The sequence below is a fragment of the Triplophysa rosa genome, linkage group LG8 (assembly GCF_024868665.1).
Source record: "Triplophysa rosa linkage group LG8, Trosa_1v2, whole genome shotgun sequence".
Lineage (NCBI taxonomy): Eukaryota > Metazoa > Chordata > Actinopteri > Cypriniformes > Nemacheilidae > Triplophysa > Triplophysa rosa.
In genome coordinates this window covers 21403221-21424253 of record NC_079897.1, presented here as the reverse complement: position 1 = coordinate 21424253, position 21033 = coordinate 21403221, and the positions used below count along the sequence as shown (strand labels likewise).

The 21033-nt window shown below is 39.0% G+C and overlaps 1 protein-coding gene across 1 annotated transcript in view; it reads right to left on the bottom strand.

Annotated features, from left to right (window-relative positions):
• LOC130558559 (G patch domain-containing protein 8) overlaps positions 1-21033 on the bottom strand; it is a 76259-nt gene that overhangs the window by 11304 nt on the left and 43922 nt on the right. The window contains exon 2 of the mRNA XM_057341038.1: positions 7327-7470. Within this exon, the coding sequence (XP_057197021.1) occupies positions 7327-7470 (144 nt within the window). The remainder of the gene's footprint in view (positions 1-7326; positions 7471-21033) is intronic.

Sequence of the window (21033 nt, the reverse complement as noted above, 5' to 3'; positions counted from 1 at the left end):
AAGTGTGTGTGTGGTCGTTCTGTATGCTCTAGTTCCCTGGTTTAATTTGCTGTATTGTGACAGGTCTCTCTGGACCTCATGAACCACTGAGCACAGGTGAACAACAGCAGTCAGCCTGCTTCCTAATCTAGAACCTGACACAACAAACAGGTGGGATTGTCTCTCTCTCTCTCTCTCTCTCTCTCTCTCACACACACACACACACACACGCACACACACACACACAAACACAGATAAAAAACACTAAGAATATCTTCTGCATAATGAAGCATTGAAACGGAATAGACTGCACACCTGTGTCTGAGCACGTCTACCTGTGTGTGTGCGAGTTGTCCAACATCGTTCCATCTGTCTGTTTCTCCCCTCAGGTATATCCAGTCCTCTGATGCTTTCAAAATGAGTCATATCTCCCTCTCTCCCTTTCTAACTCTGTTTCTTTTTTTAACACTGTGCTCTCTTGTACCTTTATCGGGATGTGGCAGGTGGAGATGAATAGAGCCTCAGCTGGGCTGCCGAGACCCTGGAGAGCTCCAGGCGTTTGACAAGGGCAGAAGACAATAAGAACCTACTCATCCTGGCAGTCTACAGAGAGAGCGGCACGCCGGTTCCTCATTCTCTCACTCAACCCATAGTACAGTCAGTGCCCGTCTCTGGATCTTCCGGCAGCCCACAAAACAAGTTCTTTACTTTGTCTTTGTCATTGAATGGGTCAGTTTGCTAACACTCAAACCTCCTCTGCCTGCAGATAAAAAGAGAAGCTGGAAGAAATGTGACGCACAACTGTGAACAGGAAATATATTTCTTGGAAGAGAAAAGTTCAAGTCTTATTGTTAATAGCAATACATATAACCAAGCAAGTCACAAGTAGTGGTCCTTAAAATTGTCTTCATATTGCATAACAAATATCTATTGATAATCCTGCCTCTAGTGTTGCAGTTGCCGTATTAGTTTTATTCAGCATTCAGCGTGCGTAAGCGAAGGGCTTTAGGTGTTTAACCATGCAATGAAGACAGACATCAATGTCATTAATAGCTCCGCTTTAACTCTGCTCTGCTCAGTGGCATCCATTCAGCACATTCTCAGATCTCTAAATCCATTCCGGCCGGATGAAAAACCTGTCACCTGTATTACGCCGCACCTTCAGCTCAGACACACACTGGGAGTCTCTGCCAATCGCACTCATCCTAATCTCATCAGTGCTGATTCTGTGGCCAACTGCAGCTGGTGCGGAGAGGCAGCGATAAGCCTCGGGCATTTACTTGAAAAGAAAATGAAAAACTCTCTCTCTGTGTGCCATCTCTATGGACAGTTTTATGCAGAGCGAGAGCATTTTGCTCAGAAGGACATTTAATAAAATTCTTTGAAATATGATAAAACCTCACGGACGGGAAACACCTATCTAGCAATTTGGAATTCAAACTAAAGATTACGGAGCGCCGTTTCATACGATGCACCTTTCGCAATCTCCTTTCTGACAGCGGAAAGCGGGGGAACTGTGTAATCCTTGAGTAAAAAGAACTGGAGACCGGTGTCTCTACTTAAACGTTGATCATAAACCATCACTCTGATTCTCCCCAGGAGGAAAATGTCAACGTGTGGATTATCCTCTCCCCAATCTGCACGTTCAGAGACGGATAATCCGAACACGTTTCCTTCATTCACCGCTGTGCAGAGAGCTCACGTGTTGATGCCGCGGGGGTAAAGCGGTCCCTAGAGACCCTCCTCAGCGGCCTTTAAGATGACAGGCTGTCAGGTTAGGTGACGTGCGACATTTATGTGTGTTGTGTGTATGTTCGAACGCTGTAATGAGTCAGGGCGTAAGGTGTCTGAGAGGATCAGGAGAGCAAAAGCTTTGAAGCTGAGGGGATGTGCACGCATGTGAGGGTGGAGAGGAGATTTGGAACCGGAGATTGCAGGAAGGTGCAATAAGGAGCTTTCAGGGATGCTTTCATCCACAGAGAAGCTACAGCTTCAGTATTGGCTCTCCATGCACACACAGGCTAAAAGATTCTGGCCTTTTGTTAGAGAAACTGAAGGAAAAAAGAGAGACGATGTAATGTCAATACTACGCTAGATTTAACTTGCTGGTGAGTACTTGGTAGAAAAGAACATTACAACACAATGGTTGTATAAACGCAATGCATTTTACTTACAAAAAGTGCATATTGACTTGCCGGAAGATGCAGGGAGCCCTTAGCAAAGATTCTATTATTGTCTTATCAGACGCTCTCAATGCGGCTTCGAGTAATGACTGGAACATCTAAAGTGACTGTTTACATAACAGAGCAGTTCTCAATACCCCAAGGCTTTTAAAAGTTCATAAGGAATCTTACAAATCCTCCATCTGCTGCAAATGAAGTTTTGTGCAATTAGACTTTATCCCCTCGTTCCTGTATAACTGTTATCTATTCATTTTTTTCAGGCTATCTGCTGACACACAGCTTCTGTTCACAAAAGCAGTCGCTACTTTTTAATTTTCTTCTTGGGGTTTTCTAGAAACACTTTCTGAGTGCTAACCCAAACTGGAATTGTTCATAGAAGGACAAATGATCTATTTGTGCAGCGTTAAAAATACATTCTCTTTTTCGTGAAACTCCCACCCGACACGCACACCACTAAATGCCCGGAGGATAGACCTTTCGCTCACACACTCTCACATGTCTCTTGGCTATTTTTTAAACATTAAGCAGCCTGCTGCGCTTTTTATAGAAACACAGACATGACTAAGCTTGGGCTCCTTTAGATCTGACTGAATCCTTCCTCTGCACTCCCACCTCCATAACGGCGGGTTATTAAATATAGATCATCTCCAAGCTCATATCTGTAGGGCTCTATTGCCCGAAATCCACCTCGGGAACATGAAGTCTAGCGGGGGATTCCCTTCAGATTCTCTGGTGGAAACGCTCAATAATGTCCTCTTGACAGTTTCCGGCTAATATTTTGCTGTGGCTTTTTCTCTCTCATCTCTTTCATATAGGCTACACACTTCATAGCATTAGCTTTACGTCTTTGCTGCTGAAAGCTGGTCGCTCGTTTTCCATGTCTTTTGGCTACTTATGATGGGTGTCAGTTCTGATTGGGAGCAGACAGACTCCTTGGGAATTATTTAGCATTTTCTGCACAAAGTTTAATGGTACCTTGGAAAAACTTGTTAAAAGCTCAAGATTTAGCTGGTTAGTGTGGCCTGTTTGCCCATGCTGAAAGATACAGCCATTTCTCCAAAAAACATTGTTTGCCTCTGAACTTTTAAAATTTGACACATTGAATTTCCTTGGGGGATTCGGTCGAGCACCTTAATAGCAGTTGCCCAGCAAAAAATGCTAAGACATACCAGCAACCAAGTATTATAGATCAAAGTCACACTTAAATTATAGGTAAAATATGTAATAATGAACACACAAGGGACAAGCGATTTCCAAAGTTCCAATTCTGCTGTAATCCGCAGATCTACCTATATGCATAGGCTCTATGTGGACTTACTGTAAACCTCACCTACACTTCAATACTCTTTTTATTGAACTAAGGACAGCTACAGTAGCTGATTTGCATAGCTCTCTCAGAAAGGTTGTATTGCTCTTGAAGATGAATTAAAGCAAACTTCTTATCCAGTTGTGGTGCACATCAATGGACACAAAAACACATACTGTAAGTATCTTGGGATTTTGTGTTCCCCAGGAGCAGGGAGTATAGCCAGACTGTGTGTTTTAGAGAGATATGTGAACCTGCTTTCCTTGGGTGACACCCCAGCAGCGCGCGTCAACCTTGCGGCATGCACATTTCACCCAGTAGATTATACAAACCCTCTCTAATGAAACACTCTTACCGCCTGCAGGAAAAGTTCAACAGCACCTTTTATTGCTTTTTCAGTGCCCTTAACTGAAAGAACATCTCCGCTGGAGGTAAAGAAGCATCTGACCTGCTAGAGTGGGCAATTCACAAAAAAATTACATTTTTATTGTGCTGTCTAAATTCTTTTTGCCAATTTTTTATAAAACACAAGTAGAAAGGATATGAGGAAGAAAGAGAGAGGGGGAATGGCATTGAGACAAGACCCAGGTTACTTAGCACTAGGGATGGGTATCGTTAAGATTTTATCGATATCGATACTGCTTATCGATACCGGTACTTATCAACACTGTTAGCGATACTACGCTCTATAATTTGATGCAAAAACACATGATGTGACAAGATGTTAAACATTTTAAGTTTCTTTATTACAGCTGAGCTTTAGAACGGCAGTTTACAAATACTTCTGAGCAAACAGAAAATGCCACATAACAAAACGTGTGTGTGTTCCTTAGCATACCACTTACGGCACTTAGCATGTGCATAGGAGCACATCATAATGTAATTCAACATTTACTTTACATCACTATGGTTATTTGGCTGGTAGACCGTATTTCTTGTTTCCTTTCTGGTTTTAAGTCTACATATATTTAAGTACTATTAGTATAATAAAGTAATATTTTTTTAATTATATGTACTATTTTTATAATTTTACTAGCACATTTACTTCAATTTACTAAAGTAAGTAAATATACTCCGTGGCCGAATTATTAAAAACAATGTTATAACTTGTTCTCAAATAAAGGACTTTTATTTTGACGGGTTTCCGCAAAGTGGTGTTTGACGGAAGCTTCCTAGTTGTGAAACGCGGACGCTGAAAGCTCCACAAGCGCAACCATGCCACCCTTTCACTCATAAACACGCAAAACAAGCAGATTACAAACACATCGCGGAAATCATATGACCCTAGATATCACACATACGTCGAGCAAACTTCCGCCAATCGGACATCATTCAGGGATGGAAAATGACAGGCAGCAGCCTCTAATTCGCCATTTAACACACGGATACACAGCGATAAAACAACGCAAGTATCGATAACAGTATCGTTTGTCATGAAGCTTATCGATACTCTGGTATCGACCCAATTATGTACCGGTCCAAAAAAGTACCGGTTCTCGGTACCCATCCCTACTTAGCACTAGGCCATAGATCCAATTTTTTTATTTACCTACCTAAAAACCAAAGGGAATATTTGGAAATGTTTTGAATTTACTTTAATAGGATAGTTCAGAAAATTCAGTCATCATTTACTCACCCTCTTGTCATTGCAAACCGGTATGACTTTTTTCTTGAGTACAACACAAAAAAACGATATTTTGAAGTATGTTGGTGAACGAACAATACTGGTACCCATTTACTCCTACTGTACGGACACAAATCCGTCAAAGGGTTGTTGTTCGGTAACAAACATCCTTCAAAATATTTTCTTTTGTGTTTTGCAGAAGAAAGTCATACAGTCCTGCTCACCATTATTGGCACCCTTGGTAAATATGAGCAAAGAAGGCTGTAAAAATAAATCTAATATTTATAATTATTATATTAATAATATATATATATATAATATATATTTTCTCAATGTGATATTACCCCCACTTCAAATTGTTTTCCTTCAATGAAATGTTGGAATATTGTAGATTTTTTAAATAAAAGATTAAAAGGAGAAACAATGCAGATTTATTTTTACAGCCTTCTTTGCTCATATTTACCAAGGGTGCCAATAATGGTGAGCAGGACTGTACAGGTTTGAAATGACAAGAGGGTGGGTAAAGATGGCAGAATTCAAATTTTTAGGTGGACTATCCCGTTAATGAAACATAAATTACCACCTCGTTTGTTTTCAGTCACAGAGAAATTTGCTGTCCTTCACCCACAACGAAAACAGATAGTTTCTTTGGTTTGGTTAGGAGTAAATTACTAGAATCATAATGTAGATCATTTTAATATTAGTTCAATAAAATCAAGTACCACTTGAGACTGAAGTCAACAAAAGGGTATTTGAAGAGGTCTCTGTCAATACCAGTAATTATTACATTATACACAGAGATAATAAATTCCGACCTAATACGCATGAAGAAAATGGCATTTGGTCACAATTTATTAATCTAGAAACAAGAATGACACGCTAATATCTCTGTGACAAAGTGCTGATGTGAAACACTACTGAAAATCTGGTGATTGATTATAGACTATGACGGATCTTCGTGCTGAGCTGGCGGCAGTCATCTCAGACTCATTGACTCTGACTAACAGAAACAGACACATCTGCACAATGAACATGTGTGCAGTCAGGCGCAGCTTGATCAGAGCTACACTGTGTTTGTGCGGAGATGAAATTCATAGCAACAACATGTGTAATTACTTTTCTCTCACTCTCTGGTTTAACCGTCACCAAGCGTCCGTTTAGAGAAAGTCGCAGACATTCTGCCACTCTTTTTGCGTCTCTCGCTCACAACATCACTCTTGGCTTTCACGTAATTGCTACTGCGTAAAATGTTGCATTCGCGTAATAGTTTTGCAGGTTACATTTTTAGACAGAGCTCTAATGATGCGGCCTGTGATGAATGAGTAATGCGAGGTTGTGAGGACAAAGAGAGAGTTATGGTTTAATCGGTCTGTGTGCCATTGTTTATCATTCTAAGTCCGGTTTGTTAGATGGAATCAGGGGTGGTCCACAGTATATGTTGCACATACATACATCAGAGCTATTCAACTCTGATTGTGGATTTCTCTTACAAAAATTATACAAAAAAACTGAAACCACAGCAACCAAAAATATACTGTGGGCTCACCATAATAAGAGAACTATAGTAATACAAATGGTTAAATCAATTTGCTAGAAACATTCTCACTACAGTTACAAAACCGCTTAATTTTAATGGCTAGAAATAGTGTTGGAACTCGGAATGACCATGACCCTCTAGAAGTTGGATATTCCTGAAAAAGAGTGTGGTCTGCTGCTGAAAACAACAGGCAACATGTTCAATCTCAGATGCCACACAGATGGGCACCATGCTTCAGTATGACATCCTGGCACGGCACCAGCGAGCACATCACCAGCCTCTCCGCTCCTCCTCCACACTTTTACTGCTCCACCCAACATTCTCCCTATCAATTCCATTAGCAGATTTTTAGCTTTCGCTTCATTATTCTAAACAGATCTCTCCCCCCTCTGAGATCATTAGGGATAAACAAAAGTAAACAACTTGTTTGTAAAAGTAAACACTCATCTGATGATCAAGCAGTGAGTGTTTGACCAATCATATGACCATGTCTATGCATATCATTATCCGTGTTACTCCTGGAACAACCTTTCCATCAACTAATCAGATCTGAGGGTTTGATTGAGTGGTGATGTTAAGGTTAGGGGCTTTTATTTTAGGGTATGGTTTGTTGTTTGTTGTAAACACATCCAAGTCACACTGACCATTTATTTATAAATAGTATATAAATATATATATATAGCTGTTTGACTGTTACCTGTTTGTGTGCGTGGTCATAGGAGTTGATGTGGTTGTCAAACTCCTGATGTTTATGGTACTGCTTGTCACAAAGTTCACAATAGAAATTAGCCTTTAAATCCCCCAAGGCTTTTGTAATGTTTTTCTCCGTTTCAATGTAGTCCTAGGAAGAGAGAGATAGAGAAACAAACAGAGCGAGCGAGAGAGAGAGAATGGGAGAGAGAGAGAGCATTAGTTATGCACACAGAAGCAATGATTGTACAATGAACTGAAATATGCCCACTCAAACTACGTGTGACTTTCATATTGTCCTTTACTAAGAATGATAATAATCTTAACGATTAAATTGTTTAAAGGTACAAACAGTAAGAAATGAGTGGCTGCACATAAAAGGCTCAATAATTTATATTAAGTAGATTCGTTGAAAAATCTACAGATCATACTGGGAATGTTTAAACTCTAATTTTAACAAAAATAAATAAATATTAAAATTATAATCATTTTAGTCAAGATGTCATGTTCACCCAATATATGCCCTTTTGACCCTTTTTATCATAACAACATTACACAATTGTGTGTTATTTTTCAATTACTTTTTTATTCAATATATTCTTGGCCTTGAGTTTTGTGTAAAGATTGTGTCATCTGCACAGGCACAAAACACACAGTCTACAGTCTCTGTAACTATTAAAGTTGCTCAGAAATGTGATTGATGGATCACCACGTACAAAATTCACCATTAGTGCACACGCGCACATAAAAACTGAGTCGCTCCCTCTAGGAATGTCAATTCTTGCTTTGTTGCAAACTTCACATAAAATTCAGCTAGCCAGTAACATCAAAGGCTTCTGCTATTAATTCGGTATCAAAAGTCTGCTTATACAGACCTTAAGGGACTTACATCAACCATACAAACACACTGTGCTGAGTGCTACAGTAAAAGCACAATCATGTAAGGGCACACACACAGCATGACCTTTACCCTAAACCTTACCTAAAAGACCAAAATGCCCTTACTTTACTCTCTTAGTCCTCACTCCGCTACCCTAAAACTCAAACCTCACATCGACACACACACACACACACACACACACACACACACACACACACACACGCACATGAGGACATACATTGACGCAATGCAATCTCTAGCCGTTACCCTAACCATCAGAACTACATGCCTGACCCTAACCCTTACCCTAAACCTAATTATAACCTAAACCCTAAAACCAAGTCTTCACCCTCAAACAGCCCTTTAAAGGGGTCTCTGGAAGTGAGGACCGGCCAAAATGTCCTCACTTTACTCTCCTTGTCCTCACACCGCTGGTCTACAACTCAAACCGGTCCTCACAAATATAGATGTACAAGTACAAGTACACACACACAGGTATCATTATCACTGCATGATTATTATGACACCCATACAGAAAACATCAACATTTATCTCAGGAAAACAGGGGTAAAATGTCTCTGTATAACAACTCATAAACACTTCACTTCTCTAAAAACTGTATACACTTACTCATGACAGTATCTGGTACCCACACGCAATTCCCCCTATCAATTCCCATTGACGTAATAGTTTTTATAATAAGCTAAGGATATTTTCTATTCTCTCTTTTGTCATTTTTACATTTGTACTTTTATAATAACAGTTTCATTTTAAAACAATCCACGAGTACCACTGGGGTGTCTTTCAATTTAGCAAAGTCATGTTTTGTGCATGAGGCCCTTTTTGTCCTCATAATGTATGTTGAAACAGAACACACGCACAGCTGACATGGTGTGAACTGAAGAGTGTTAAGACAGCAGCTAACTAAAATAAATAAGTTAAATTAATTGTCAAGATAATACTGATCTTGTGCCTCCTAATTGGCCAGAGGGCCGCTGCATCACATGGACCCTGCTGTGAGTGGATTTTAAACAAGGTGATGTGATGCTCCTAATAGGCCCATCAGGGAATCTGAGGCAGTTCTGTTTTACAGTGGCAAAGTTCATCTGTAAGCAGCACAGACAATGTCGTACACGAGATGTCAAACTAAAAGAACATTTTGCATAATGATCGACTGCCAACCCCTAAGTGGCTACACCTGGTGACTGACAGAGAATCTGAGGTTAATAAAACAATGAATGGGTTCTGTCAGTGATATGCAGTCAGGTCTTTTAAACCCTTCAGAGAACTATTTATTATTAATAAATAACATGAAAACTACAAATTATATAAAATATCTTAGCCGACTGTCGCAAGTTGGGGATACAAGCATAATAAGGTTCTGTAATTAATTCATACATAAAACACACATGCACACCAACTAATACTTGATACAAAAATTTGACTGCAACTTCTAGTAACCAGTATAAATGACATAATCACATTGAGGAGGGCATCCCCATAGACATTCAAAATAGTACACACACATAATCACAGACTCACTTAAATGTTATGGATCCCCAGGGCTTTAAAACAGACTCCCAAAACGTATCACTTGCCCCCAACGTAACGCTACACTAAATACAGTCTCGTAGATGTTTGGTGGAGTAAAACGATAGAGAGAGACAGTGCTCAGAAGAGCCACTCTGTACATCTGTCATTTTTACACGCGCCCCCGTCCCTGAGACTCAAAACAACAGATGTTAACTCTTAATTGCTTTTGGATGCGTTTTGAATCAAAATTAGAAACACGTGTCCTGGACTTACCACCCATGCCAGAAAAGCTCAGACGTGGGGTTGCAAAAGACCAGAACGTTAACAGATCTTATGAACACCTGCCATGTAGCTGGGCTTCAATGGCTGCCATGCACCGATGGCAGATTAAGCAGAAAAGGTTTCAGAATATACTTTGCTATATATATATATTTATATATTCAATATATATACAATATTTAAAATAATAATATAACTAAATTAAATATACTTTGATTGAATAATTTATAGCTTCTGACAATTCACTGACATCAGTGTACATTGCATAGAGAAAAACTTATAGCAATAATACCATGTCTATTGATACCGTATATTCTCTTTAATTTTTCCCCTAGTATTATTTTTATTAAATGTTTTATTATGATGTATGCAAAGCTGCTTTGCAACAATGAAAATTGTGTAAAGCGCTATATAAATAAAACTGAATTGAATTGAATTGAATTGAATATATTCAGCCACATCACAACCTCGCTATTGCTAGCACCCTATTCAGGGACAAAAACAGACAGAAATGAGTCATAGTTTGTACCCATCTCTATTAGATTCACCAAGTTCACTATTGTTTACATTCAACAGCAATGATGAAATCTTATCAAATAATTAAAGCGTTAAGCTGCCTCAAGTTTTCATTAGGCAGTCAATTGCCTAATTATTAGCTGAAAAAGGCCACGTGACTGACATCAGCGTGTTAACGCAGCTCGGGTGTATCGAAGCTTGTATATTACTTTCTTTGCACTGCTGGTCACATCGACTGCATCTGAACTGAAGGAGGGTGGGTATCTCCACCCAACATTCATTCCATTACCAGATCAAGCATCGAGCTCCACACACGCAATCGAATTCTACAGAATTAGTAGCATACGTGCTTTCATTTGTGTGGAAAACATGTGCATGTTTGCATACCAATCTACTGCATCAGCTTTGTATGCCGCTTAATTTATTTGAAATGCAACTGTTTTGCACGAGCACACACAAGTAAATTGACAGAGCATTTGTAGCTTATCTCCTTAATGCCGCTGTCTGGGGACCCACGAACGCTCTCTCTTTTAAATTTAAACAATTTGGTGCTACAATCTCAGGCTTTGGGTTTCTTTCTTTCTCGTATTTACCTTTCTCTCTTATTGAATTTAAACCGCAGACTGGAAAATATAAATAATGTTATTGTTTTGAGGTTAATCGACTCCTCTTTCAATTGACAAGCATTTACAAATGGACTTTCATTGTGTTTTAATGAAAGACACGATCAGTATGCTGATTAAATGAGAGGCCAGGCTATTAAACAGATGTACGCAACACAAACAAACACACTAATTTAACTAAAATGAAATTGAATGCCACAATAAAAAGCCAAATGCAATGTCAGCTGACAGCTTGTGTATTCTATGCCTCGCTGAAGTTCATTGTTTTTATACATTAGAATATTGTAAGTTGTTTCTGAGAAAAAGATTTCATATAAGCAATGCTATTGAAAACAATCACATAGGATTAAACCTGATATAATAAGAGCAGATGACTAGCTAGCTGACTAAAAGATGTTGAAATCCTTGTTTAAAAATAATTCATATTAATTATCTAAATATTAAATTAATATTATTAATTAATATTAAATATAAAAAAGTATATTATCTTATTTTATAATGTCACATTTTTATTTGTATGTAACCCATTTAGATATAAGTGTATGGCCAAGAGTCTGAGTAATATCTGGGTAATGTGTGACAGAGGTTGACCTCACACTGCTGACTATCATTCTCTGAACTCTCTTCAAGATCTCAATCAAGAATGAGTCACTATTTTCAATTCTGAGAATTTCCTCGCTTGGCTTTAAAAGCCTTGCCTTCTGCTCTCCACTTTTTCCCAGCAGCCTAAAACCCTGTAATATTAATTGTTACACTTCGTCCGTCAATACATAAGATAAACACAATCTCACACCCGAAGAACATTACTAATTAACATACCTTAATTCTAAGTATTTCCCAGAAAGTTATTCAAGGTGGCCGACTACATTGATCACTAAGTGCCCATAATAAAGTGCAATGACAGCTGGCTTTGAACATGTGATGAAGAAAATTGAGGGTGGATGGAGGCGAAGCAGAATATTTAATTGAGTTTTCGTGGGCTGAATGGAGGAAGGAAGGCGATTCAAAAGCTTGATCCTGCATGTTTCAATCTCTGTACAGGAGGAGGAGAGAAAGAGAAAGAGAGAGGGTGTATGTGAGTGGAGGTAGAGGTTGTTCTCTCTATTACGCTTCTGTTCAGAGTAAAAGTAAGCTTAAACCTTATTCTTTTCTCCAAACGTGACTGTGAGGTCTGTCAAGTCCTGCCATGAGTAAAAAAGCTATAGCAGTCAAAGAGATCCACGACTGAAGAATATAACTGAAACATCATGAAACATGCAGAAACTTGTAAACATAAGCTGCTTTCATTTCTGGCAATGTAAAGCCTCTGTTTGAATCTTGAGAAAGAAAGGGAGAAATAATGAGAGAGGGAGTGAGATTTTTTGCTCACTGATCATAACAGCGCTCACGTACAGCACATTAAACACAGGTGCCAGCCAGGTGATGCAGTTTACAGATTAAAAACAAACTCCCTTTCACTTTCTCCTTATCAAACACAAGCCAAACACCTGGACTACTAGGAGCACATACATACTACAGAGCACCTTTAAATTCAGTTCACAAAAAACTATGAACTCACCCTAATGTCGTTCCAAACCCCCGAGCTGTTATTTATTTCCAATGAACCACAAATGGAAAATCTTGTGAAGAATCATTATGTAGCATGGTGACATAAAAAAGCCGTTCATAAATGACATGACTGTTGTGCTATATAAACTAGGCTATTTAAAAGCTAGTGTCCTTAAAATGAAAAATTTTCTGACAAATTCACTTTAGGTTAAAAAAAGTACATTTCAGTCTTTCTCTGCTGTGAAAATGACTCATACTGCACTCATTCCTGTTGTCTAGTAGAATGTTCTAGAGGAAAAATTACCCCAATACTTCCTACTTTTGAGCAGCAAATGTAGCAAATGATGCCATTGCGCTAAAGGCCGTTGAAGACTTTGACACTTCCTGATTCAATAAAAAAATCTCTTTCACTCAGCCAGTTCAAAGGTATTTTACATTGGTACCATTTTTCGTTTCAGTTCTGTGGCAAGTAAACAATTGGTGAAACATTTCTTCAAGACTTTCTGTAAGTTTTAAGTTTACGTTTTGTGTTAGTACACTGTAAAAAATTTAATTTTAGGATACAAGGATACATATTAAGTAGTTTTCCCCATTTTTCTTGTAAATGTGTTGTCTTGTTCTGCAATTTTATAGTTTTTGACCGTATTTCAAAAATAAACTGTAAAAAAAGAAATTTGTTAAAAAAACGGAAATGTTCTGGCAGCTGGGACACAGCAGGTCACAGCTGGAGAGCCAAAAATAAACTGTAAAATATCAGGTTTTCCCTGTAAAAATTACACTTCCTCCCGTTTTTCTTGTAAATTTGTGGTCTTTTCCACTGTAAAATAACAGTAAAAAAAATTTTAAAAACATTTTACGTGGAAAATCTGTATAATAGAAAAAATCCAGGTTTTTTACAGTGTTCCAAGATAGTCAAAGAGATTTTGTAAATGAGAGAACGCTAGCATTCTTTGACAAGAAAGGTCACATTAGTTACGCTTCTCAAAAAAACTTGGTGAAAAAGATTCTTAAGTAAAGCAAAGGATGCATTTAATGACCGATCATTTCAAACATCCTTTACAAGGCCAGACTGGTTATTCACAGAAACATTCAGACAGAGACAGAGAGATCTGTATCTTCACCCCTACAGAGAGTCTCAACACAGAACAAGACCGACTGGTGTGTGTAGATCAAGGAAAACTTCTCAGATCCCCGCTCTAATGGACGTCCCCTCTCCCACTGTTAAAAACCACAGGAACTCATTTTATCCCTTCCACTGAAACCTTCTCTTCCAGCTCATAGCGACTCCCCGTTGGCATCTTCTACCACTTTTCATCGGCCTCAGAAGAATCATGCCCATTCAAACTGAGAGCCACATGCCCCGTCAGACTTTTGAGCCAAGGGGATTTTGAACGCAACCTCATGCTTAAAATGTATGAAGGATCTTCTTTGCAGGCTAAACAGAAATCATCCCACTACACATCTTGAACAAATGAGCACACTTTTAAAAGAACTACTAAAGTTGTTAAAAGGCGTTTTTCCCTTTCCTTCGGCCCTGTCTTGTCTTGCCTAGGGCTCCAAACAAATTGGTGCGTGACGCTCCCGGGCCCCCTAATCGATATCCCAACACAAGTACAGGGCAGCACTTCTGATCTGTATGCCGGACTTTTGCCGCAAGATCTTAACAGAGCAAAACATTCTCAGGAACTTTGAACGGGTTGAATCAAGGCTACATCGCCGAAGTTTCTATGCAAGCGTGTCTGAAGGGCAGCGCTGTGAGATTCCTTCCAACGCATGTGGTGGTGTTTGTGGGTGTGCGTGTTCTCGACTGCGGACTAGGAATTTCAATCATTTTCCTTCCTTCTTTTGCTGCCCGTACAAACACCCAGAACAGAGAGAGGGGCAGTGTTCCAGTGAAACGGACACACACAGAGAGAGAGAGAGAGAAGGATCCCTGTGGGTCTCAAATTAAATTCCTATCATGTCAGGGCAGGAACAGGATTCAATAGTGTTTATTGGCATCTCTTGACCGGAGGGAAATTAAATTCCACTGGCTTGTTTCATCATGGACAGCAGGTTCGGCCCTTTGCTCTCTCTTTCTCTCTCTCTTTCATTGGCCTTGGGTTAAGTGGTGAGGGCCCAGAATTGCCCCTAATTTCCCTGGTAATTTGCCTCTCTGCGAGTTTGTGTTGTTCTGCGTGTGCACGTGCGTGTTCGTGTAGCCGAATCTTCTAGACACCATTTGCCAAAACCATACACATTATCATTTCCGTGGACGCATTTACCCGAAAAACAAAAAAGGCATTATCTTAAGATCGGATCAAAGCGGAGACTGGTTGTACCCCGACTGGATTTATTCTCCACAGCTTTCTGTCGTTTCTACCGAATCTGATGTAATCTCATTCTGAGAGCTAAGACTGTGGATGAGAGAGGACGATTTGGGCGCCGCCATGTATGACAAAGCTTTTTAAAAAGAAGATTGAAAAGTGCAAGCATGAGCAGAGTCAGAGAAGAGAAAGACATAATGTCAGGGGGAAAAAAGAGAAGCGCAAAGTAAAAGAGTTCAGAGATGTGGTACGGTTATTGCAACGCTTTAGACCTGTTGATAGGCAGCAAGTTCAAGTCTGGCCTGGAGAAAAAAAAAATTATGTAATTGTATGGTTTTATTTTGCAGAATTTTCATGTATTTTTGTGATAAAAAATGACAGTAACATTTTTAAATGACAAACTATTTTACGTTTATTATTTCATTATTTTACGTTTTTCTGGCGCCCCATCTGCCGGAATATTACAATTTTTATACTGGATTTTTTTTACGGTGTATCCTCAATCTCAATCTCTCTCTGGTATTTACATTCATTTAGTCATTTCTGTGTATTAAAAAAATGCAAATGGAATAGTTCACTGCAAACTCTACACTGTGGCGAGGGCAAGATTGCTTGTGAATAATGAGTTTAATTTCAGTCTGTTCCTTACGCAAATTTCGGAGTCATATGGTATTTTGTTTATTCACTTTTTAAAAGTTTCTTCTTTTTAGAGTCTGGCGACAGTATTGTGTACTGTAAGTGCAATGTGTTCATACTGTGGAAAAGTAAGTGCTTTCTTTAATGTACTAATGAATCACTATCACAGTGATACATGTGGAGCGAGAGAGATCGGAGACGAGAGCGAGCCAAAGAGAGACAGAGTGTGTTCAAGTAAGATGTAGTGGAGCGACTGGCCCACATGCCTGGATCTGTGATGTACTTACTGAGTGGCTCGCAAAGGCACGACCATCTGGCCCCAGCTACAGGCAGACTGATGACTACTGCACTAACATACACCCAGATGGGCTTCACAGGCCAGCACCCGGCCAGCACAGGCGCCCACTCAAACATACACACGCATACAGAGAGATCAGACTCCAAATGAATCAAGCAACACATAAAAATACAGCATAAACACAACAAAAAACCGAGGAACATCTCGCACGTACACATCCCCTGATGTTTCTAACTATAGCTGAGGGTGCGCAGTGTCTGTGTTTGGGGCGATCATTTGCTGAGGAGAAAACCGAGACGCGGGAAATGAGCCAATTATTCACCAGCTTAATCTGCCTTACAGGGGCGTCACAGTGTGTTTGTGTGTGTGCGTATGTTTACAACAAGCTCACTTGAGACTGACCTTCCACTCATCATATCAGAATGTAATAATGCATAAAACACACACACAAACAAACATATAGGATACAGATCAGCAGTTTACCACAACAGCAAACTCACACATTTGGCCAGATTTCAGCACAACTGGTGCGGACAGGAGTCGAGAGCTTTACAGAGCATTTGTAAGTGAAGCCAGATGGCTATAGCTGATTTCATCTAACCACATGACCTTCCATACACGCTCTGTCATCTCACACCGGACCTTTGAATGGTGACCATAACCCCAGAGCTTTGTTCCTCTTCAATTGACCTGCTGTTTGTAATTAAAACTGTCCGTGTGAAAATTAGGTTTCTTAAAATAACACAGAGATGATAGAGAAAATGTATATTAAGCGACGCTAATCTAGACTTATGACTTTCCCTGCTAATGTCTCTGATGCTGGTATGCTGGTCCACACAAGGCACGGAAATCAGAAAAGGCTATGATGGTAAAACCAGAACTAAACTTTTTTGTAAGGTCCGAGACTATATTTTGGCAATTCCAGCATTATGGATGTGACTTTTTCAGTTAAAACTTAAATATAAATTCTCAGAGAATGTTTTGAATATATATTGAACCATCTGTTTATATTTTACTAAACCCCTAATGATAGAGTCCAGACATCAGAAAAATATCAGTCTATCCAAGTGTTTTCTATTTTAAAAAAGGGGGAAATTCATGTGGGTCCAGTGAATGAAATGTTTGCGGCATGTAGTGGTAAGATTGCGAATTGCAACCAACGGCTCACTCCACCCTTCAGCCTTCACCCTTGAGGCAGGCACTATGGTGGCTGACACAGGACTAAGATTAGGGCTGCAGCTCTCGCTTATTTTAGTAATTGAGTATTCTACTGATTTTCCATCGATTAATCGGGTATTCGGATAATAAGTACTTTTCTTTATTAAAGATACTAAATATACAAGAGAAAATAAGATAGGTCTCTTAAAATGAACAACTAATTTGTTTCCTTTTTAGAAAAATTAATATATTTATTGCTGAAATTGCATACATTAATATCTGTGAAAACTAAACCCATTTAGTACATTCCATTGCCATATTACATTCAAAATGCAATATAGGCCTAATACAAAACATTAATAAAAATAGAAAGAATCATTTCAAAGGTAAACAACTAACTTCAGCTTATGCATGATGCATTTAGTTTATCTAAATTAGTTTTAGTTTATTTTTTACTATTAAATAGTAATATATTTGTCCACATAAAAATACAGTTAACCGGACTTTTATTTTGGCAGGTCGTCGGAAGACGCTTATTTTTTAGTGTGTTAGCTTCACTCAGTAAAATGTTCTGAAATAAACTCTCAGAGCAACTCTGGAGATGAAGTTCATGTGTTCATGTCCTCACAAAGTGCAGTTCATTCACTCAGACACGCAGAACAGCCAGATGACATGTGTAAATAACATGATTCGGCATCCACTAACGTTAGTCCGAATCTAGTTTTATGGACTCAATGCAGCCTGAAAACAAGTTTCACTCGCAAAATAGACTAAAACGAAGTAAAATAGTAGTTCGAGGCTTCGAGGCAACAAAAATTGCCTCGATGATTTTTTGTATTCGAATTACTCGAGTTACTTGAGGAATCGTTTCAGCCCTAACTAAGATGTTGTCACATTTTTGCTTTGCCGAAGGAGTTAACGTATTTACGAAACACGCTCTGTAGAGCAGTTTGTCCGTTTAGGGCTACTGTAGAAACAACATGTCGAATTCCATGCAAGGGGACCCGCGGTGTATGTAGATAGAAATAGCTCATTCTAAGGTAATAAAAACATAACGCTTCATTATGTATGGTCTTTATACACCTCTGAAGACACAGTTATGTATATTATTTTGCATTTCTGTCACTAGATCCTCCAAAAAATAATACACTGCACCTTTAAGGTTGACATTTGCATAGAATTGGCCATTTGCTTATTATTGCTACTACAAAGGAATGAAAGAGAATAACACCGTAAATGAGAGGGGAAAATGAGAAACGTGTCAGAATCGTAAAAGAGAACAAATGTGAAAATCAATGTCTGAGTGTGAACAGAGCGATTACAGACTGACTCAGCAGGTCTATCTATCCTGAATACAAACTCTGTCATCTGTTGTGATAAGTGATGTCTAGCTGTCAAGACAATTCCTGCTGCCCAAACGCTTGATGTTCTTTGTTCTGTCATTCCTACTATATGACTACTTATTCTTCTTGTGCGCTGATGTTGTTTACGGATAATGATATTTATAACTGGAATTTCTATGGCTGACAGACAAATCTTGCTCACATTTGCTGATCTCTGCCGTCTTACTTCTGATCTTTCTTTGGCTGATATTCCTCATGCTAATCTCTCAGAGGCTAAAGGTCTTATTGCTGACCTTTCTGTCGCTGAGCTGCATATTGCTGATGAAAGCGAATAAATAAACCCAGTATATTACAAAAGGAGAATAAAGCAAACACAATAATCCTACACAGAGGCAAACACACGCAAGTCTGCCTGTAATACTGTATGTATCGAGGGATATGAGAGCGGATGCTACTGCCTCATTTATCACGTGAATTACTATATCTGCCGACCTTTTGATGATCATTCTAAATAAGGAGGCAGTGATGACAGGGATCAGGCCACTAGATTTAATCTGGTTCAAATGATTAAGTTAGTGGGCAGCTTCACCGGTTAACACACAGCACAGGACCTGCCATCATCAAATGGGTTATTACTCACCTGGAATAAAATCAGCTGGATCTCTCTCTCTCTGTTCCTTTTATAGGAGCACAATATGTGGTCCTAATTAATAGGAATTCTGATTAATTTCGTGCCTCTGCTGCGTATAAAAAGATTGATAATGATGTGTAGAAAAGAACACGTGCCTCTGTAACCATCCGAGATGAATATCCAGAAGAGAAAGGAAAAGAACTCTCTTCACAAATGATACAGTATCAAATGAGCAACAAACACGACTTGTTTTTCAGGCAGAGAATCATCTGAGCTGTCAAGATATCTTTTTGTGGTTTCTCCACGGTGAGAACTAAGAGCCAAGCCTCAGGCAAATGCTGCCCCAGAGGAGAAGAGCCAAATCTGGGTTAACTTTTTTACTGCCCCCTTCTTCCTGTCAAAACAAATCACAGAGTTTAGAATCAGCATGAAATTTTTAAAAGCATTCATTGCCGAGGCTTTTAGTAGCCGAGAACCTTTCCCTTACCTTCGGAAATGGAGCTCAAACTGTCTGCAATGTTCTCGGTAGTTCAGGCATTAAATCACTTGAATTTGTTTCTTTCATATTTCACTGATACCAACGGGGGGTGAGACAACCTATTAAACAAATAAATGGGCCCTCATTTTTATATGTCGGAGAACAAACGCAACATCCTGTGATGACTGAGACTTTTTCCAATGCAAATGTCTGCAGCAATAAAAAACAACAATACCACCTCTCCACCAATACAAACTCATGAGCTTTGTTGTGTAGACTTTCTATTTGCAGGTATATGTGCATTTTGCAGATGCTTGTAACCGACTTTTATTAGCATGTGTGTTGGCTGGGATCGAGCCCATGACTTTTTGCGTTTGCCAGCGTAAAGCTCTACCAATAGGCCTAGAGGAACATTACTTGAAATGAATATTGAAAGCTTTGAAAACCCTTTGTTTGAATGAGCCTGACTTCTTAGATTTGACTTTTTGTAAAACTGTTCTCAACTATGCATTATAAGTAACACTTTATAATAAGGTTGTATTTGTTAACATTAGTAAAGGCATTAAGTAACATGAACGAACAACTTACATTTACATTTATGCATTTAGCAAACGCTTTTATCCAACGCGACTTACATTGCATTATACTATACATTTGTTTTTTTAAGTATGTGCAATCCCTGGGATCGAACCCATGATGCCACGAGAGCTTCAGCTGTACACCCTAGATATCACTTCAACTGAACACCTTCCAGGATTAAACAGCCAACATCTCTTCACACTGTGGGGAGTCTTTCTATCTACGTGAAGCTACACACATGCACAGACAGCTGACATTATAATTACATAACGCTTTGAATAATTGTGTCTTGCGTAAATCTGCATTGAGAAAAGAGTCTTACATGAAATGCAAATTATATATGAATGATAAATATTGCCAGTATTTATTGATTAATGCTTTATTGTCGTCATGTAAGGAAATACTACCCTATTTTTAGTTCAAATGACAAATAGCTTCTTGTATTCTACCAATATTTAATAAAAAATCTGTTCAATAGTGTGGCTTTGAAGAATCAAATAATAACGAATAATATATATAAACAGTTCAACAAATGGTCATAATACAGACCTCATCCTACTCAATAATAACAATTACACAAGTTCCTCTTTAATGTGTGGCTGTGCTGGCATATGTTCATCATACATGGTCTGTTTCATCATTTGGTCTCCGCTTGCCACTCTGCTTGCTTTGCGGAATGTTTGTTTGAAGATGTGTCAAGATGTTTGCGTGAGCGTGCCTTCGTGTTCCTGTACAAATGAAACCTTTCAAGTCTAATTACTTTGGTTGGAGTAAAATGATGATTTGCTTGCCGGCGCTGTCATGTGTACTCTGACACTGAGAGCGCGCTCAGCTCTTTAAGTGCTTTGGCATAATTGCATGGCAGCTGGACAGGAAATGGGACCTGATTGACAGAAGTGTTCTACG